Source organism: Anas acuta, chromosome 32 (genome assembly GCF_963932015.1).
Source record: "Anas acuta chromosome 32, bAnaAcu1.1, whole genome shotgun sequence".
Classification (NCBI taxonomy): Eukaryota; Metazoa; Chordata; class Aves; order Anseriformes; family Anatidae; genus Anas; species Anas acuta.
The window spans coordinates 535449-557019 of NC_089010.1; the positions used below are offsets into that span (position 1 = coordinate 535449).

Here is a 21571-nt window from a genome sequence, read left to right on the forward strand (position 1 = left end):
CGGGTCCAGAGAAGGGCAACGAAGCTGGTGAGGGGCCTGGAGAACAAGTCCTACGAGGAGCGGCTGAGGGAGCTGGGCTTGTTCAGCCTGGAGAAGAGGAGGCTCAGGGGTGACCTTATTGCTCTCTACAGATACCTTAAAGGAGGCTGTAGTGAGGTGGGGGTTGGCCTGTTCTCCCACGTGCCTGGTGACAGGACGAGGGGGAATGGGCTTAAGTTGCGCCAGGGGAGTTTTAGGTTAGATGTTAGGAAGAACTTCTTTACCGAAAGGGTTGTTAGGCGCTGGAACAGGCTGCCCAGGGAAGTGGTGGAGTCACCATCCCTGGAAGTCTTTAAAAGACGTTTAGATGTAGAGCTTAGGGATATGGTTTAGTGGGGACTGTTAGCGTTAGGTCAGAGGTTGGACTCGATGATCTTGAGGTCTCTTCCAACCTAGAAATTCTGTGATTCTGTGATTCTGTGAATGTGGTCTTGTTTACTGGAGCGCACAGGAGCGAGACCATCTATCTCGTCAAAGAAAATAATTGAAGGTCGCATCTGATAGGCCTAGCACGAAAACAGAGTAAAACAGCATTATTTAAAGGAAAAATGCACAAAAACATCATGGTTGGAATGTCATCTAAACTACATCTTTCATTTTAGCCTCTGGGACCTCTACTGATAGAGCTTCTGGAGTATCTGGCATGACTAACAGAATACAGTCTGTCTCAACCCACTGTATCCGGGTGACAGGAAGCAAATCGTTCCAGTAGTTCTTACAGCTGACATTCACAGCAGAAACACTGGCATTTCCATTTCAGTGGGAAAAAAAAACTAACAAAATACAAAAAAAGAGCAAGTTCTACTTAAAAACGTTGACCACAGAAAATAATGGTTTCAACTCTGACAGAATACACTGTGCATTTCAACCTCACCTGTTCAAATAACACACGAAGTTGGCGTTCTGATTCCACCACGTATTTTCTCATGCAGTCCGAAGCATTTCTCATAAAAAATGATATTTTCCTGTCACTTTGGCTATATTCACTGGCAAGTGCACGAGCAACTAGTGTTTTCCCTGTTCCTGGGGGGCCATAAAATAGACAGCCTCTGCAATAAAAAAGCAAAAGTAGGCAGGAAAAACAACTGGGCTTCCAGGCAACATGTTACAATTGACTTCCACTAGATAATCCCTTCTTGCTTACAAACTAATCAAGCTGACTTGTACGTAAAACGGAGAACAAAACCACTCCAACCCAACTTTTTAAAAACACCAGATGGTAAAACTTAAAATTTTAAGACATTGCTTCTATTTTTAACCTACAAATATTCTTGATTCTATCCGTTTTTAAGAAACCACTTTTTGCTACTACTAAAACAAACGTTCACCACTGCCAAAAATGTTGAAGCATGGAAGCATATTGATACCTTAAGCGAACTTTCTCCTGAAAACAGCTGACTTACGATTTATCACTGTAATGAGTTACCTTGGGGGCTGAATATTGAACCGCTGAAAAACTTCTGGATACAGGAGGGGAAAAATCACCATCTCTTTCAAAGCTGCGATGTGTTCCGAAAGACCACCCACGTTCTCAAATCCAATCTAAAGAGAAATTCAACACAACAGAGTTTGTATGTTAAAGAAAGCAGCAATCTAGATCAAGGTTTCATCAGAAATTATCTCAGCACAACGGAAACATTCTGGGCAATTTTTGAAGTTGCTTTAGAGAAAACCATCAAAGGTAGTTGTAGATGGCACACTGAGATCTTTCGTAATCACTGGAAACACTCGCTGACACGATGATTAGTTTACGACTTACCGCACTATCTATTTGCATTGCATCTCCCTGACTTCTTCCAACTTTCTTTTGATCCCTCTGAACTCTCTTTAGGTCCCGTTTCTGACGTTTCACTCGAAAAGTCCTGATTTGAATTAAGGAGAAGTTATAGGGCTTCTTTTTCTTTAAGACGCAGCTCGAAGATTTTTGTTTTTCGTAATAATGCCAAGCAAATGTAGAAGACATTAATTAATATATAGAAGACCTAATTAATTGACATAAACTTACACAGTTACCTTCAGATAAACTTAAACATGGCTAAATATTCATTTGAAGGAGGTTCATCCCTCCCCTATTCTCTAACAACAGCAACCTTCTTGGAGATATGCTCTCGCCATCCTCACTGCTCTCACCACCGTCCTCTGTATCACACGTGCTAAGCAAGGGAGATGAGCAAGAGGGTGTAGAATCACTGATGTCATCTGCACGTCTCTGTCTGCAAGCAAGCATATAGACCAGAAAGTTCAAAAGAAAACAGAGCAGATACTCAGTAACACCAAAAATCAAGGGAATTCTATCTCAAAATTTACTCTGAGATCTATTTTCCAGTCCATTGTACTCCTTAGGAATCTGATTTCAAAGGCCATGACATGATTTTCCTCGTGACAGCTGTCTGCTTTCAAGAATGCTCAACAAAGTATCTGGCAATCAACAGCATTCTCTACGCACTAACTGCTTACAGAATCCAAAAAGCCTTTATCATTACTAAGGCAATTTATGACTTCATTTAGATCTTTTATTGTTTAAGGTTAACTTCATATAGAAACATTAGTTGATTCCAAACAGAAACTAGAGTCAGTATTTGACTGATAACTTTTTTTTTTTTTAAATCTAACAAAACTTCCATAAAGCCTCTCCCTCTAAATCGAATACAATTATTTTCGGTTTTAAGAAGATCATTTGTATCCTTCAAGATTAAATAGTCTGACTAAGATTTTTAAGGGGGGATTCTGGCTTCAGTTCCAGAACCAAAGAATTTCAGTTACAGAAACCCAAGACACTACCTCCATAATCATCTTATCAGCGACCCACAAATACTGGATTGAAAAAAGAAACCAACTTAAAAGTATCCACCTCCTCCCCTCCAAATATTTCTTTCCTCTCTACCTTAAGACTACCAAAGTACCGATCATAAACTTACTCTGTAATTACCACTAAACTGAAAACCCTTTGAAGCATTATGCAGTAAGGAGACTGACAGCTCTACGGATAAGTAAGAGCTATCACTAGCCATACACCAACCTGGCACGTCTCCTACATTTTTGTGACCCAGCATTTTCAAGTGACTCTTTCTGTCTGACAGAATGGGGCTGGCCCGAGTTAGTCCACTCTCGATCTTTGTCTTACTGAAAGGAAAGAATTTAGAATAATGATACAGATACATTTAAGAGAGGACGATATCAAAAGATAAAGAAAATGCCACGTGTTTCACTCATCCCTAATTCCAGAAGAATTTTTAACTGTTTTTGCTTTTCATCAGTGCATGGTACAAGTGGAAAACTACGCCCTGCTTAAAGGTGAACTGAAAATCACAAGAGCAAGACTATTAAGTGTCATTAATTACTGTTATATCAAGGATACATAGCACTAAGTATGCCAAACAGCAAAGAAATACAATGTGCACAGGACACACACATCTGATAAAAACAGTGAAGTTCATGTGCAGAATGAAGGTACAGAACTGAAGCAGTACTGTGTGCGCAAACACATGTATTTGCATTCAAAAGTTTTATCTCACTTATGTGCAAGAAATAAGGTTTTAAGAGAAACTGTGCGTTCAACCTACTTTCCATAGGAGCTTGGTAGCGGTCAGCAGGTTTACTCTGTCGAAGGTTGTAACGCCTTGGAACATCTTCACCACCATTTTCTTTGTTCTCACTTCCTTTTGATGTTTGTAGTGTACCACAAAATGACAACGAATCGTTAAGTACTTTTGCAAATTATATGAAATCCAAAATGCATTACACAGATGCCTGTAAGTTTTATTATCATCATTATTTTAAGGACACAGTGGATCCTGCAAAACCTTAAGATGAATTTATGCAAGTCACGTTTCAGAAATCACAAATCCTAGCAGATGAGCATGCATCTAGACTTTGTTCTGTCCTCTCTGAAACTGCTGATGGACTTGTCGTCAGCCTCAGTGTTTAACAACAGGCAAAATTCTGTCCTATTGCTTAGCTAAGATGCAGATCTTCTGAAAACAGCTATTTCAGAAAGTCGCTTCTTAGTTTCAGAAAGTATTTAATGGAAAGGGTTTTAATAATCTGTAGTGCTAAGACTAAGCGTAGTAATCTAAGTCCAAGTCTAGCTCTGCCACAAATTCTGTGAGCAATAATGGGCCAGACACAGGCTTGAAGCTCACCAATGAGAAAACAATGCCAAATGCACATAAGCTTAGGCCATTAGCTTCTGTCAAGTAACCTGAAGTTGTTTCATGAAAGATGGTAAAAAACACAAGAACCAGAGTGCAATTATCTACGGGGTTCTGGAGAATATCCTCTCACGTTAACAGCAGGACACCGAGGAAGGAACATACATACTCCGTTCACCTACCTGTTTGCCAAAAGGACTTATCTTTTTTTCTTGGAAAGCACTGCCCTCTTTGGTTTTTATTTTTTAACCCCAAAGGTTGCATTACTTTCTGAATGCAAGGTAGGTGCCATGGGGTATACAGACAGCACACGGAAAATTGAGCGATCAGTAAATGAGTTTGTGATCACTACCATCTCCAGTCCTTGGTGTTCCAACCCTTCTATCACAAAAGCATGAATTTCTCTGCTGTATTGCTCCTCTAACCCTTTCCTTTTTCCAATAACTTCCTTTATAACAACACTGACACTTTCCTCACTCTTTTCTGGCGTATTTTTCATTATAAAAGTATATTCTAGCTCTTTCCTGATTTAAAATTGTAGTTTGCATTTTGATCATCAATTAATTGACCCGGGCTCATTTCCCATTCAACATGCTATTTAAAATTCCTCTCTACAAGTCTCTACTGCACAGCTCCCTGAAACCCACACACTTTAACCAAGCTTCTCCCTCTAGACTGGCCCCCGCCTTGTATTCAAGCTACTCTTGTTAAGACTTTGAGCTAGTGTTTTCCTAACTAAACCTCCAAAGGAGTCAACTCTGCTACTCCCTTACTAGTCCGTGGCCCAGCTTCCCTCGGGTTCCCACCTGCCACTGTGCATCTCTCTGCTCCTCTGCGCCTCTGAAGGGAGGAGCAAACTATTTTCTGGGGCTCAGCCTCCTGTCACTGTCTCTCTGAGCTCCTTTGCAGGTGTGCAGGTGAGCTCTATCACATAATCTAAGTCGTCAGCTCATCTACTGCAACACCCTTTTCGGTCCTAAGTACAGTCTTGCCCTGTTCTGATCTGTTTAGAAAGCTCCTACGAGGATGATCTAATTTACTGCCTTAATCACAACTAACATTCTTCTTAAAAACTGTAAATTTTCCCATCACTTCCAAGTTAATATGGGCTTTCGTGGCTTAACCTCATTCCACAAGTCACTGAGTACCCAGATGACAGCTCCTAATCACAGGCCCTGACAGCAGCTTACGGTGACTGCCTCCTAAACACAGAAATGCACAACGCTATCTTCCCTCCCGCTGAGCTTCACGCTTGGGAGGAGCTTTTCATGCACATCTGGCAGCCTATCTATCTTGCTTCCTGAAAATTCTTGCCGTGCTGCTCAAAACCATGAAAACTGTCACGCTCCTGCTGTAGCGGTATCGCCGTTTCGCATGCTGAGTAATGCTGTCCATTTCTTTCCATTCCCACCTGTCTACAACCATCTGTTGCTGTTGCCTTTTATCTTGTAAGCAGATTGGAAAAGCGCTGTTTTTTGTTCTTTTTTTTTTCACCTGTTCTGAGCTCACTACAGTACAGCCCTAGAGCTCATACTAAGGCTTGTGAAGTCAATAGCAACACAGAATTTTTACAGAAGACAAATACCCAGTAGATTAGCTTGTTTCAATTGTTTAAGACAAGGCTTTTGGTTAGAACAGAGTAAAGAAAACTTAAAACCAGAACTCACCAATCTCATCTGGACTGCCAGGTCCAGTTCTTTCAAAGTCCGACTTCACACAGGTGAAGATATCAAGGTTCTTTCTTGCTGCTTGGAATTAGGAGATCGGTCACAAACGTGCAGAAAAACAGACGTGCATACACATACATCCACTGACAGACACGTCTGTCTGTTGATGCTTACACAGTAACATTATCGAGGCACCCCGTACACACACAAAAAATAAATTATTGCACAAGAGGAGAGAATGGGAATATGATTGCGTGCACCCACAATCAGTAACAAGAATTTCTGCTCTAAACCAGGGCTCAGTACATGCAGTGGTTAAATACTTGCCCAGATACAAAACTGAGTGCGTTAGTTAATCATAGGTTAATAACCTACAGCGTGACAGAACCAAGGAAAAAGAACTACCTTTCTAGCAGACATACCAAAAGAAATCATACAGGCGTGTGAGAGATGCTAATAAAAAGTACTGTGGACAATTCTGGATTCATTTCACAGCCCTGGGCAACCAGCTCTAGGTGTCCCTGCTTGAGCAGGGGAGGGTTGGACCAGGTGACCTCCAGAGGCCCCTTCTAACCTCAACCATTCTGTGATTTGAGAGGAAAAGAAGGACATTCAGAGCTAAACAAAAAGCTATGAAAGTAGGTTATCGGGAAGTTTTAAAACGATGTGCCTATCATTCAAAAGAACAGTAATTTAATAAAATAGTTTAATTTAATAGAGCAAAACTGAGACAGAGGAAGTATGATTGCTGCATACAACTTTAACAGGGGTTCCTCTAGAGACAGGGGTTTATTTAAGCTCTCAGGCAAGGCCAGCACACGAACAAATATACATAAAGTAGCCATCAGTTCATTCAGCTGGAAATTTGAAAGGCTTCCAGTTCCTGAAAACAGTTTGCAACCAAGGAAGAATTCTAAAATGCAAGTTAGGTCAATTAAAGAAAACAGCTCCATTTGCCTGTAACAGATGATTAAAGCTACATGATACTGGAGATTCTTTGTGAGCTCTCAGGAAAAAAAACGTTAACAGGAATCAAAATTCGAGCGAGTGACCAACACAGGAAGCTATGCACTGCCTTTCGTTAAGCTTTCCAAGTAAGCGCGTTCCTGAGCATGACGAGAAATATGATTTAGGAGTTAAGGATAAAAAGCTAAACAGCTTAAACTGCCAAGCTGATGGAAAGCACCAGTCTTTTTGCATATTCAGTCCCCCAGGCAGAGCTTTTAGTAACATTTGGAGTAAAAACCCAAGTCCAAAACAGCTGTTTGTAAACAGTGTCCATTCAAAAAGCAGAAGGCAATTCAGAAACTGGAGTGGAAGACATGCATTGCAGCATCTCCCCGTTATCCCACATCTTCTGCAGAAGATGCTTCCTCCACTCTTAAAAGATATCTGGAGCACAACCGTATCAGTAAGACATGAAGATATAACCAGAGAGCAAGACCAAATGGTAGTTTAGACCACGCTATTCTTTGGAAGGAAGTTATTTCAGTTCAATTAAAATTACAACTAAGTTACTTCCCTACGTGAAATACTCTACAAAAGTGGCAAACTGACGGAGTATTTGCTCTGTCATTTGTACCTCAACATCTTCCCAACATCTTTGGCATCTACGCATCTGCTCCATTTCAGCCATTTTTTGTAGCACAACTTCCGCAGTACTAAGATACAAAGTTGACATGTAAGAGCAAAGTTAGGCATGTATGAAAAAAATAAAACAGCACACATAATCAGTAAGAGATTTTAATGGAGTATGCACAAAGCAAAAGTCATTGACACTTAGCCAAGATTTTAGACATTACCAAAAAATTAGGTCAAATCTTTATTTTTGATAGAGATTTAAGAACAAGCTTTTGAGGATTTGCAACCATACGCTGTTTTCAGGTTTATTTTCCCCTCTTACTGAGCACATTTAAAATATATATATTCAAATGCAGGAGGAAAATAAGAATTCTGACATCCTAGTAAGATGTTATAAGAAAATTATGTCAACTTTTAATCCTACTTAAGTTGCTCTGCACAGTAGCATTAAGTCATTTTTTGTTAACCGAGGAAAGGCTGTTTGTTCTTCTCTACATGGGAATCTCAGTTTCGTGTTGTAGAAAATGATGAAATGCAAGGAAAGCAAATTCTGAAGCAGAAAACAATTTTGGCTTCAGAAACAGAAATAAACCATGGACAGAAACGCAGAATCCCTAGGACTACTTTGCTTTGACTGTATCAAACCGTCCTCAGTTTCTTAATCAAGCATTACATTCACTTTTGTGAGTATGGAACAAAAAGTTCATTAAAAATGAACGCACTTCTGATGCTAAGAAAACTGCCAAATGGGGAAAACTCAACGAATTGAACTCTCAATGCCAGGAGCAGCCATACCTCTTTGCTGTCAAAATACAGAGCAAGTCGAGGCCAACATCATGCCATAGTGCAAAGGCTTGCTAAGAAAGATCATTTTAAGAGGTCTGCAAGAAAAGATGACTTACTTTGTTATAAGTTTGTCAAATAGAATGGACGAGTTAGTTATAGAGTACCGACTGCGTCCGACGCTACAGCTGCGGCGCAGCTCCAAGTCCCTGTTTTCTCCGTGGACTCATCTCACAGTTTTTGCACCAGCTCTACTCCTCAGTGTTCTGGTGACTGAAACGCAGAAACAAAGTATTTTGAAACACTGAAGATGGGATTCTCCTTATTTCACCGTTGCTCTTGTAAAATGTAAACAGACAAACAAAAAAGGCACCCTGAAGTGGATTGATTTTTCTTTAAATTTCAGATCAGAAGTTGTTGTCACAACCACTGCATTCCACTTACTTATCGCTCTGCACGTTTAAACTGTCTACTTAAAACTGTGACCTGTAGAGAAATTCTTAAAGAGACTGAAAGCTAGCCAGACAAAAACAAACGTGCAACTTTTGTTCCATGCAGGAGGGAAATCTACTCCAGTTATTTCTGTCTTGGAAAAGGGAGAACAATCAACACCTTTCTCTAAGGTGTTTTCACTCCATTCATGTCAAACTGTATCTAACAGTGCTCAAAACAAACACTATTACATTGCAAGCCTCTTCCTAAGAGGTGTATGTTTTATTACTCTGTTTATGCATGCAGCACTTTCATTTCCTGCATTATGATCTAACAGCTCAAGGAGGTAAGAATCGTTTCAAGACAAACACCCAAACACCACATAACTCAAACTCGTGCTTTTTAGAAAAAAGCCTGCCCATTGTTTACCATACAGCACCCTTTGGCACACGTTTGTTGCTTGCACTGTCATTAAAAGAGCCAAGGGGACAAGGGGAAGGGAAGAGCTACGCCACAGTGGTGGTAGGATCACAGCTAAGGTTTACTTTTGTGGTTGCCAACTATAAAACTAAGTTTGAACCTACCAAGTATCAATTTACTTTGCACAATTAGAACAGTTTGCTTTGTGCCTACCAAGCTGCAATTCACACTGCTCCCTCCCCAAGGAATTCATAAAATCTCCTATTTGCACCTACCTCTCTTCACAGAAAAGTCACTGATGAGTGAATTCAGCTGACTACAGAAGGCTTTGGGGCCAAATGAAAGCGATGGAGTGACCAAGTACCATCCTCTTCAGTAACCAGCGTAAATAGGTATCCCGGGGAGTTACAGCCACTTACCTGTGTTATATTCTTTTCTTCGTTCCAATTTCGGCTTTCTCAACTGCCTACATTAAGAAAGAGGATAGGAGAGAGAAGGGAGAAAAGAGTTTTTGTATTAGACCCATCAAGGGTGGGAAATTTCACCATGTTTCAACGGGCTTTGCAAATTCCCTGAAACGTCTGTCAGTGGCAAGTCTGTGAGTAACGTCCCTCAAGAAAATTCTAAGTTCACGCAAGGTATCCTCCTCTTCCTCCTCCAGCATCCCTACTTCTTCCTCTTGTGGCTTCTGAGGCTCAGCTGCTGGTGCTACAGGCAGGACTTCCAATGTCCGATCAACTTCAATTAATCAGGAAAAATTAGCCAATTTACAGTACTCAAATACAAGCATATGACAAATTACTGACAGAAAATGACCACCAAAGCAAATCCCAAAGAGCTAGTAACTTCGATAGGAAAGTTTTAGATGTACTTCTTATATCCTCCTCACCTGTTTTCTTTACAGGAGGCTTAGCCACTTGATTTAGAATTAGGTCCTCAGAAAAAGCTGCTCTCTCTGCCCTACCAGACAACTCAATATTGCACACTTCTCCAAATTCCTTATTAAATAATTCTTGGATCTAAAGCAGAAGGAGGAAAGACATTTCAGATTTAAGGCCACAAAAACTCATCTTCTATTCCAGAAAGACGAGTACCTTTTAAAATTAATAATAACCTGAAGAACACAAACTGTAAAAAGTTATCTTCCTGCCCTTAAAAGGCTACGTTTTCACAGGCTGGCACGGCAAATTCAAATATCACCTTTAAGAATCACCTGTAGAATTAAAGCTCGCTGAAGGGATTGTACGCTACACTGATAAAGTAATGCCTTTCACCACATCCAACATCGCTTCCTTTGTATTTACTTGCCTTGCTGCATCCTTTACTTAGAACCTTTATGGCTATAGAGGGAAGAGAAAGGCTTCAGCAGACAAGTGAGGGCTTTTTGCTGACTTTTTATTTCTCTACCAAAAGGTGCCTGAAGTAGCTAGTACCTCTACGTCTTCCTCCATTTTCCATTTCTAGTATTAAAAGGTAGGTAAGGAATTTCACTACTTATTTTAGAAGGAATTTAGAACCTGTACAAAAACTTCTGTGGGAACTCAAGCACTTTCAAAGAAGTTGATAATAAACACGTCTAGGTAAGACCCGTTCTCTTCCCCCAATAACTGAGACAAAATAATCAGAATGAGAACAGCGTGTTCCTGTTTTGGGCACCTTCCCTTAATGTAAACTCTCAGAAGTCAATGAAGTCCTGCATGTACTTTTACTACAGTTTATTTAGGAATACAACTAGAATTCCATTCCAAAGTTACTTGAGCAGAAATTGGAACTCAGCTTTCCAGCTTGGAAAGCTTTGGCCTATCTGAAGAAAGAAACTGATTATTTTTTTTTTCATCAAAGCGTTTCAATTCTCTACTAAATTGCATTATTAGCAGTTTATCCAACATAGCATGGAATGGCAGACTGTCAGAAGAAATCTCTTCAGTAAAGACATCCTCTTGTCATTTCAAGCACTGCATATTCTTGACTGAACCACTTTGTAGCCACCGGAATTATTGTATTAATTTATTATTTGCATGCGTGAGAAGGGGGTGAACGTCACTTGCTTGACTCAGAAAAAACCTTAAGCAGATGCTTTCACAGTATTCTTTTTCTCTAAGCAAATTTTAAGTGATTTGTTAGGGTGCCTGAGTAATAACAGCATGCATTTAACAAAGCACAGCATTTTGATGCTGAAAGCATTCATAAATTACAAGACACTGAAGAAATAGTAAGAAAAGTATTGACAAATACCTCTTCTGGGAGATCTGAGTGACATACATCAGACGTAGCAAGCAGCAAAACTGGCGAAAATGCTGGAATGTTACGTAGTAGAGTTAGAAAAGTAAGTTTCAAGGCAGGTCCAGCGTTGTCCCACCATAAATGGATATCTGGGACATAAATTATGCTTGGTGCTGTCTTCTGAGCATTTCGGATCAGCTAGTGAAAAGGAAAGCTTGGGTAAGAAAACTAAAACACGGAGAATAACCTGTTAATACATAGCTACATAGCTTCATTTCATGGGGCAGTCAGATGGCTACGTGAACAGAGTGGCAAGCATCCTTTCACATAAGGAATTTCTCTGGGCACCCTTTCAGATTATCAGTATTCGGAGAACTCTAGTCAGAAGATGGGACGGATATATTCAGGCAGTGGCTAGACACCGTAGCTATATGGCCACAGCCACTATCATCGCATAACAAAGAAAGGAAATGTCCCTCTTATGGGACACATCAGTATTCAGTCGTGTAACATGTCTGTCCTTACTTGTATGGCTCTCAAACGTTTCCACTAAAGGTAAAAATATTTTGAAGTAGTGATGCCAAACAATAAAATGGATTTCCTGCCTAAAAGTGAAAACACCAAATCTGTTCCTTTTTTCTAGTTAAAACCACATCAGCATGCAAATGAAGTGTTTTGTGAATGTTAATGCTTTTATTGCACATACTGTAACAGCACAAGTTGTGTATGTCCGTGTGAAAACAAAATAAACACAAGCCCCAAACCTTGGTTGCCTTACTACTATAATTTAAAAGAAGGCTACAAAAAGTAGCTGACATGCAGTCTGGTACAGAGCCATCTACTGGGAGCACACAGCCTTAGGAGACAATGAGAACTGCTTTCTGGATCCCAGGGAGACCAGCAGCATTTCTTTCCACAAAGAGATGTTTATTAGCAACACCGCCCAGCTTCCTGAGCTGCTAGCAACATCCTCACTGTGAAATTGGGTATGGAAAATGTGGACATGTACAACATCCAGATTGTTTGTGGTTTTGTCTAAAAGAAAAGGGGATTTTCAGACAGAAGCAAACATCCCAGCACATTAAAACAAGGCCACCTCCATTACCAATGAATTTTGCTCACCTTACTTGCAACTCGATTGATCCTTTACATACAGTCAGGGAATCCGATGAGAATAAAAAGAAAAAAGGTACCTGTCCGCAGATTTCTTCTGGCAGTGCAACGTTTGTAAGCAGAACAGAAAGGTCCAGGGTGTGAACGGGAAACTTCTCCAAAGCGTGCAACACCGCGGGTGCCACGTATGAAACCTGGCCGTACCCTTCTTTTCCTACTATTAGCAGACGGGGCCGGCGTGATGGTTCGCAGAAAGCACTCCTAGAACAAGAGTTAAGAAAACAAGTTTATAAATGAGGTGCTAAATAGACAGACACACAGATGTTCCAAGTACTTTTCCTATAGACTTTCTTTTCCCTCCCCAAATAATCCAAATGGCAGTGGTATATTAAATACATGTAAGATTTCCAGTTAAGTTATTCAGGCATTCCAATTGTTTCATCTTCTTCCCTTGTGTTTCCTATTCTTTACTAAACCAAGACTGCCAATTAATATCCCTGCAATCTTGCTTTACTACTAGGAAATAAATTTGCTAGGAGCATTTCTTTCCCCACTACAATCAGGCTGTACCTTTGCTGGCTTAAATCAAAGATGCTAGAGACTTAGCCTTGCTCTGAAGCACAGAAAGTCTTCTGGACAGCACAGCAATAGAAACTGAGAAAAATAGCTGATCCAGCTGCAACATGATCTAACTTTCCAACGGTGGGCTTGCATGACTTCCATACTAAAATACCACAAGATTAACACAACTTGGTGGCTTAACAAATAAAGACACCATTCAAATTTTTCTCAAGGTGTTTTAACAAGCCATTTCTCAGTTTTCTTTCGGCTACATAATTCACTACTGGTTTAACAATCCTGGAAAACAGAAGGGCAAAAGGTGGCAACACAAACCCATAAAGTTGGGGTATTTTTAGCTAAAAGGACAGACAGGACATTTATGTGGTCTTGAGTCTTTCAAAGAAAGCCATGGATTAAGTCAACGTGTTCTGGTAGTCTACGGATCACTTTGGCTTAGGAAGAGAAGCCTGGGCTTTTCAATTTGGTCATTCACAGCAACTTCATTACAACTTTAGTCCCTTCACCCTTTCTTCTTGTGAATACCAAGCACCCCTTCAACACACAAACTTGATGTTACCCCTTCGTCTACCACCCCTCGCACTTTTAACAGCTGGAACTGTTTACAAAGACTCAGCAGACCTGAGAATTTAAATGTAACAGGGATCTATCTTTCTTTACCTGCTGAAACAGACGCGTTTTTTCTCTGGTCTGCCAGGCATTGCATCTTTTAATTCATCTCCAGAAACCAAGGATGCATCGTCATCACTGTCGAACATATCATCTTGTAAAATAGGATTTAAATGGTCTGAAAGGCAAAAGAGGTTTGTTAACTTTCCTGAATAGCCTTTGTCTCTTTCTCTTACATTAATACAGCTTCTAAATCAGTGCCAAAACCCTTTCTTCATTTGAGAGCACACACTGAAAGCTATTTCCTAGAGTTCATCCCACCACAGATTTAAGGAGATGGCACAAGGCCCTACAAAGCCGTACTAAGTCCCACTGATGTGTACGTATAAGGTATGCTACTCTTGGTGATTTTTTTCTCCCCCTTGGAATAAAGGAGATTACCAACAATTTCTGCAGTTGCTGAATAACTAAAAAAAAAAAAAACAAGACCAATTCTTTCTGGAGGAGCTTCCCACAATGAAAGCACGGTGATAAAGGATGTGATGGTCACAGAATTCCATTCATCTAGTAAGTATCAATGCTAATTGATCTCACGTGCACGTGTATAGTATGATCCACAAACATTTACATTAGGAGACTGGTTAAAAATGATGATAGCTACAACAATATTTAGCTTAGACCAGTTATGCTTGTATCCTGGTCCTGACATTCTTCAGAAAGGAATTAGAAACATTGACCTAGAAATGCTTCCCCTCCAAATATCTGAGTTTTGAGTTTTTAAAGAAAAATAGGTGCCTTATACTTCAAACCTCAAGTCAACCTCTACAAATGCTAATTATCTTAGCTGCCGTCAGAAGCAGGATGCTTCAGTAGAGAACGCATCGTCCTTTACTGTGTATTGAGTCATTCAGAGCTTCCATTTGGCATTTCAGTTTCGAATCCAGAGTAAAACCTATGCGTTATATTCCAGACATGCCCAAAAGAAAGACCTGCACATGCAAAAAATAAAATTCTACCATCATTATGTCTGAAAGGTTTAAGTTGATTGCACAAACCACAAGTTTTTGCTTTAGCAGAATTATAAAGAAGTGGATGCTGTGGTTATATCTTGCTGTCGGTCCTCCTTTAGCGCAAGCTGTGCATACGGGAAGATCTTCTGCACAACTTGTAAAATATTCTCTACTGATCTTTTAAAAAGTGCCATGAAAATTGGTGAGAGTGCTTGTCCGGGTGAAGCCAAGATCCTGTTTGATGCCGGAACAACCTTCTTCCTACTGGTCATTCAAAACTGCGAAAAAAATAGTCTACCAAGTCGCGTTCTTTTGATTTGATAACAAATCTGCAGACTGTTAAGTCATCAAGCACTTCAAGACTGTTTGAAATAATCTCTACGTTAATATAAAAGGAGTACTACACACTTCTGCTCAGGAAGAAAACCACGGAAAAATGTAACCTTTAATTTTAGATGTTGAATTTGTTGCAGGGACATCCTCCTCATTGCATGATTCTATTTGGATTTAAACCATATTATCTACGGAGAGACCAGGATTAGGACAAGAACAGCACAGAGTGCAGCATGAAGCCAATCAGGAGCTCCAGTTTGTATTCTTTGCATTCAACTTTATCCTTCTCTTGCTGGAAGGACCTGCTTTTTGACTCTCCTTCTCTTCACTAGGAGCATGATCCTTCTTGCTCTGGTAACGCTCTTTGTCAGTGTTTTTAGTCTCGTCCTTTGTATCTTGGCATCTCTCTGTAATAGCTGAGGAGGAAAGGTTTTTAGAGCTACATTCAGTGTCAGACTCGAGAGAGGAAGTTTGCCGCAATTTCTCACCAGGCTCAGAAGACTCTTTGCCGGACAAAACGTTTTCTTTGGAAAGGAGGTCACATTCTTTTCATCTTCTTGGTTTCTCCTTCTCTCCACCATCATCACATTGGTACTGGGCGAGGTATTCATCATTCCCAGCAGGTTTCGGAGGGTCCGCGACACTGCACAAAAGAAAATCACATTTCTCACTTCTGCGGAAGGACGTGAATATTAAGAGGAAAACCTTCCAAAGTCAAACAAAAACAAACAAAAACCTCCGGACTACAGGAACACTCACAAAGATATGCCATTTAGAAACCTCTTCAGTGATTAGGACACCTTCTCCAGCTCCCAGAGAAAGTGCTTTTTCACCTCTTGCTTCTGAAGCCGTTGCACTAAAAAAGCAAACGCATCTCTCTCCCTCCACATGCTGCTCTGAGTAAGAGCCAGAATATTCAAAACCACCCTATTTGGTCTCCCCACACAGCTGAAAAAACACCGGTTGAAACAGAGTTTTCTACCTCTCTCCCAAGAATTTACATTCACATACCCTATGACTGAAAAAATACAAGGCGGGGCTCAGGAGGAACAGCCAGTGTTGGAAATGAAAAAAAGCAGCCCGTTTCTTCAGAGTCTTAAACCTATGCTACTAGGGAAAAAACAAAACAAAACAAGAGGAGAGGAGAACAACAGCGGGAAATTTACCTATTCTCCACGTGTTCAATTGCAAAGCCTCCTCCGGAGGATCAACAGCTGTGAATTCAGCATGCTTAGGAGAAATCAGATCTACATCTGAACCCCAACTGTTTCAGTAGTATCACTAACTCATGTTACTCTGAAGAAGCAGTCAGCACTGTGTCTATGTTAGGAAATAGCTGAACATAGTATGTTATTCACAGGAATTATTCAGGCAGCTTTGTTTAGGAAGGCTGGCTTTCACTACAACATTACTAGCCTGTAAGCCTCATGGCATCACCTTCCATCCTGACTGCTAAACCTCCTTGCTCCCTACTATCTTCTTTGCCAAGATACAGCTCTCCACATTTACTTTTCCTACTTGGATGGACTGAATTTAAGTTGTCCTCCCATTCTTGTTTAAAAGTGATCATCCCCCCCCGTCAAAGATCAGTCGACAAGTTTGTTTTATATCAAACAGGAGCATATCATCTCCCCCGAAAACACCATCTATGGGGGTGGAGATCATTGCAGAATGAAGCCCTTTATCCGCAATGGCTTTAACAATCGCTTGTACATCCTTAGGGTTTATTGGTGAGTGAACCCTCTGCCCCCCGTCTGTCACCCAGACCGGGAACGCTAGCACGGCCGATAGAGCCCAGACGGCGCACGCAATCTTAATTTTCTCAATCCGTGAGAGGAATCTCTCCCCCTCGCGGTGCAGCTTTCTTTCGGTTGGGGATGTTTTCGCTATCTGTCCCCATTTCCTCCTCCTCCGAATTTGAATCGCTATCTGATCCGGAGTCGGAGCTCGGCTGACTGCTCACCTCCGAGTTCCGGTCCCCTCCCGTCGAGTCCTGGCCCTGCCCCCCACCCCTGCGGGCGGGCCGCTCTCTCCCTCGTGGCTCTCCCCGCCGCCTTCTCAGCGAGGCGTTTGAGCCACTGGAGCGTTTTTTCGGATGGCCGTTCCGATCGGCTCTCTGCCCCTCTCTCGCGCTTCTACCTCCTCCCCGGTCGTCCCCGCAACCGTTTGCTTTCTCCCCTTTGCACGTGTTAGTCAAACCTAGCACTTCTTCCCCGTTCCCGCAGGAGGCTTCTTCACCCGTCTCTTCGTTTTCTAGTTCAGCACCGTTCTGGGGCGCACATGGCCGTGGCCGCTCCCAGATTTCCCCAGGCTCTGGGTCCCCACCGGCACCCCTGGCTTCCTCAGCTGAGCCACCCCACAGCTTCCACAACTTGGATACGACCTTCACAAGGGTTTCCATCTTCCTTGTTGGTCCGGGAGCGTCCTCCCCGCCGGGCTGGTCCCGCCGCTCCGGCCGCCGTTCTCCCGAATCCCGGAGTTTTCCCGGGTTTCGGCACCACTTGTTGCCTTCAGGGGGCAGCGGCGACCAACCCCAGGCCGCTCGGTCCATCGGCTCACAGACACCAAGGTGGTGGGTGGCAAACGGCGTTTACTGTCGAGTCCCATGGGCTTATCTACCCGAGGCCCATAGCGCCACTTCCGCTTGCTTACAGCACAGCCCACACGCTACTGCCCATCAAGGGAGGGGCTCCACCTTTCCGTGCAGCGCCACATCTTCCGGCCGCCAGCCCCCAACTACCCACACACCTAACTAGAGGACCAAACAGCACCTTGAGAGACCCAAGCCTCATGGAGGTGCCTGCATGTTCAAGGGAGGTGTTTGTGTGGCCTGGGGAGATTCTCTGGTGCTCTGACATCCTGCTTGTGTGCCCCAGGGATACGTTATCTAATGCCCAAGGGAGGAGCCTTGGGGCTTTTGGAAGGTGTAGGGATGACCTGGATTGATGCCTGTTTGCTCTGGGGAGATGCTGGGATGTCCAGAAAGACGCTTGGGTGACCAGGGAGATGCTTGGGTGCCAGATGGAAAATGCTGATGCGCCTTGATTAAGGAGGTATTGGGGAGGCATTGGGGAGGCAAGGACAATCCCCAGACATGGACTGTATATCTCGAAACAAGACACTGGAACTCATGATAAGGAAGTGGCAGACGGACAGAGAAACAAATGTAAGGACTATAAATCTCAAAACCGGACATTGGAATTCATTATAAAGATACAACAAACGGAAGAATTGGCAACAACCAGCTCTCGCAATTAAGAAACGTGCCAATTCAGCAGATTCCTGACCAAAGGTGAAAAGTACACTGTGAGGAAGACTCGGGGTCTTCCTCCCAAAGACCCCTGCCCACGTCCCAAAGACCCCTGCCCACAATTCTTGGGAGGCTCTACGCAGGCGCAAGGTGCCAAAAGGCTAATTAGCATGAGAAGCGAGGGAAGGCGGGGATAGGTAATGCATATGTATAGGTGCTTGTAGAATATGGATAGATTGATTGTATAAATTCAAGACTGCTTTCTGCTTTGGGTATGCACGATAGGTGGAGAGATCCCCCGTGCATCCAGCGCTGCAATAAAGAATATACCACTTAAAGGAATTTCGGCTTCGATCTTTGAATCAGCCTTCAGATGATGTCTGGCAGGATCTTGTGCATCCCACAGAAGCTCTTGGGTGCCAAGGGAGGTGCTTCCCATCTGCAGTGAGAGGTTTGTGTGCCCCGGGTGGTGTTTTGGAACCCTGGGGAGATGCTTGGGTTCTCCACTCAGATATAGGCATGTGGTGGGAAGATTTCTGTGTGCTCCGGTGAGGTGCTTGGTTGTTCCAGGGAGGTGCTTCTGTGCTGCAGGGAGATGCTTGGGTGACAGGGGCAGAACTCTGTGTGATTAGGGGATAACTTTGTGTGCCCCAGGGAGGCTTTTCTTGTGCTTGTATGCCCTAGGGAGGTGCTTGTGTGCCCTGGGAATATCTTTGGGCTCTCCAGGAAGATGCTATATTCCTCTGGGGTCACTTGGGTGCCCCAGAAGATTCTTCAGTACTGCAGAGAGCAGTTTGTGTGCTCCAGGGAGGTGCTGGAGTGCAACTGGTTTGTTCTTGTGTGACTCTGGGAGGTGCTTGGTGCTGTGGGAAAATTCTCGGTTACCCTCAGCAGCTCCATGGGTCCTCCAGGAAGGTGTTTGTATTCCCCAGGGTGATGCTGGTGCACCCAGGAAGGTGTTTGGCTGACCCAGGGCGATGGATGGTTTCTCCAGAGACGTGCGTCGTTGCTGCAGGGAGATTCCTGAGTGCTTTAAAGATATTCTTGGATGACCTATGCAGATGCTTTTTCAGTGCTCCAGAGAGATGTTAGAGTGCTGTGGGGAGGTGCATGGGTCCTCCTGGAAGATGGCTGTGTTCCCTGGGGAGAAGATTGGCACCTCAGGGAAATGCTTGTGTTCCCGTGGAAATGCCTTGGAACTCCAGGGAGATGCTTGGATGCCTTGGGGACATCCTTGAGTTGAAATCTTGAGAAGTGATGGAGTTCTCAGGGGACACCCTGTGATTCCCTGGGGAGTTGCTTGGTTGTCCAAGCAGAAACCTCTTTACTTCAGGCAAGTTCTTGAATGTCCCGGGGAGATGCTTGTGTGCCCCAGGAAGATGCCTCACTGCCCTCTGGAGATACTTGCTGGCACTACTGAGTGCTGGGCAGAGATGCTTGTTTCCACTGGGAGTATAATGAAGTTCCTCAGAGAGCTGCTTCGATGGGAATGGGAATGGTTGGCTCCTGCAATGGCATGATTTTGTTCCTGCTGGGCATGTGTTTGTGTCCAAGAGAGGTGCTTGGTTATACCAAGGAGATGCCTGGCAAACAAAGCATTGCCCTGGTTCACACCAACATCTCCCTTAGGCAAACAAGCACATCCCAAGGGTACGCAGGCTTCTCCCTGGAGCACCCACGAATCTCCCCAGACAACTCAAGAATCTCCCCAGACCACCAACCTATCTTAGAAGGAGGACCCAAACACCTATCAAAAGCGGAAGATATTTTCCAAGGAGCATTCAGGCACCTCCCTGGAGAAGCCAAGTACCTCCTTGGGAAAGCAAAAAATCTCCCCTGGGAATACAAGCATCTTCTCGGAGAACCCTCTATAGCATCCAAGTATCTCCCAGGAGCACTCAAGCACCTCCCTGGGGCTGAACAACATCAATGTCTGTAGCCAAGAATCTCCAAAGAGCATCTTCCTGGAGGAGACATCTCAGTGGAGCACCAATGCATCTCCCCGGGACACCCAGGAACCTGCCCGGGGCATTCAAGAACCTCCCTGGAGCACCCTACTGTCCACCAAGCCACCCTGGTGTCTCCTGGAGCATGCAAACATCTCTGTGCAGCACCCAGGCGTCTCTCCCAGGCATACTAACACCTCCTTGGGCATTTCCCTGGGGTACACAAGCACCTCCCTGGGATCACCCAAACATTTCCTCAGGGCACCCAAACACCTCCCTGGAACACCCAAGCCTCTCCTTTGAATTATCCCAACATCTTCCCAGGGAAGCCAAGCACCTCCCTGGAGATATTAATCAATGTCCATGTGGCACCCAAGCACCTCCCTGGTCACCCAAGCATCTTCCTGGACATCCCAGAATCTCCCTGGGGCAAACAGGCATCAATCCAGGTCACCCCTACACCTTCCTAAAGCTCCAAATCTCCTCCCTTGGGCATCAAAATATGTGTCCCTGGGGCACATAAGCAGAATCTTGGTGCACCAAAGATCTCCGCAGGAAACCCAAACACCTCTCTAGAATACAAATACCTCCATGAGGCACCCAAGCATCTCCCCAGGGGACCATAACATCCACCTGGAGGACCAACACTCCTCCCCACAGCACTCCAGCACCTCACTGCAGCACCAAAGCATCTCCCCTGGAACCCAAGCACCTCCTGAAGCACACAGACATCTCTCCAGGTCTGCTTAGTGTCAGGCTGAGTCACCAAGCTTCCCCCTGGAATGCGCAAGTCCTCCTTGGAGAAACCAAGCATGGCCTTGGGGCACAGAAGCACCTCCCTGGATCAGCCCCACAGAGCCTTGAAGTAGGCAAGAATCTCTCCGGGCACACCAGGGTATTCCCAGGGCATGCAAGCACCTCCCAGTGCTCTGTGGAGGTGCTGGAGTGCTCTGGGAGATGCCTGAGATCCCTGAAAATGCCTGGATAACTGGGGAAGATGCCTGTGGGATGCAGAAATCTGCATGGGTGTTGCAGAGACATGCTTGAACGCTGTGGGGAGATGTTTTGGAGCTCCAAGGTGACACTTCTGTGCCCCAGGGAGACACGTGCTTTCTGCAGGAAGGTGCATGGCTGCTGTGTGGAGATGCTTGGGTCTTCCAAGGATGATCCTGGTGCCCATGGAGATGCTTGGGTGCCCCCAGGTGATACTGTGGTGCCCCTTATTTTGCTCAAGGAGAAAAGACGGGGATCCACAATGATGCTTGGACTTGATTTATATCTCCGAGCCAGTGTTTGGATTCCCTAGCAAGATGTTTGAGTCATACATAGGATATGCTTGTGTGATCCCGGGAGGGACTCCAGAGAGGTCCTGGCATACTTCAGAGAGGTGCTTTTTGAACAATCGAGATGCTGCAAGAACTTGCCTGGGAGCTCT

The 21571-nt window shown here is 43.6% G+C and overlaps 2 protein-coding genes and 1 long non-coding RNA gene across 8 annotated transcripts in view; all 3 read right to left on the reverse strand.

Moving 5' to 3' along the window:
* The window catches only part of LOC137846463 (ATPase family AAA domain-containing protein 2-like), a 165399-nt gene extending 152752 nt beyond the window's left edge, over window positions 1-12647 (reverse strand). For 2 of the 5 annotated variants that reach the window (XM_068664412.1, XM_068664407.1), the window contains exon 1: window positions 7440-8321. In XM_068664412.1, coding sequence (XP_068520513.1) covers window positions 7440-7538 — 99 coding nt within the window. In that variant the 5' untranslated portion in view covers window positions 7539-8321. The other 3 variants (XR_011090491.1, XM_068664409.1, XM_068664413.1) reach the window with 3 other exon arrangements.
* On the reverse strand, window positions 27-6041 carry LOC137846401 (ATPase family AAA domain-containing protein 2-like). The gene is made up of 9 exons (XM_068664333.1): window positions 6032-6041; window positions 5858-5935; window positions 3603-3746; window positions 3059-3158; window positions 2130-2252; window positions 1799-1901; window positions 1466-1581; window positions 914-1088; window positions 27-545 (listed from the first exon to the last, which is right to left on the reverse strand). Exons 1-9 carry the CDS (start codon window positions 6039-6041, stop codon window positions 432-434), a joined length of 963 nt encoding a protein of 320 aa, XP_068520434.1. The 3' UTR covers window positions 27-431.
* Window positions 12648-13682: 1035 nt separating the features above from the next.
* On the reverse strand, window positions 13683-17584 carry LOC137846480 (uncharacterized). Of its 2 annotated transcripts, none has more exons than XR_011090503.1 (3): window positions 17324-17584; window positions 15429-15583; window positions 13683-13775 (listed from the first exon to the last, which is right to left on the reverse strand). It is a non-coding gene; the product is annotated as an uncharacterized lncRNA (long non-coding RNA). The 2 variants fall into 2 exon arrangements; XR_011090502.1 differs by having other exon boundaries at window positions 15952-17574.
* Between the last annotated feature and the right edge of the window lie 3987 nt (window positions 17585-21571).

What these genes read in the sequence shown, in the direction of transcription:
- LOC137846401 (XM_068664333.1), bottom strand. An exon ending in GAGAGCATATCTCCAAGAAG is followed by an intron (nt 1,902 to 2,129) that starts GTTGCTGTTGTT and finishes AATTCAAATCAG; the next exon opens with GACTTTTCGAGTGAAACGTC. An exon ending in CAATGCAAATAGATAGTGCG is followed by an intron (nt 1,582 to 1,798) that starts GTAAGTCGTAAA and finishes ATTTCTCTTTAG; the next exon opens with ATTGGATTTGAGAACGTGGG.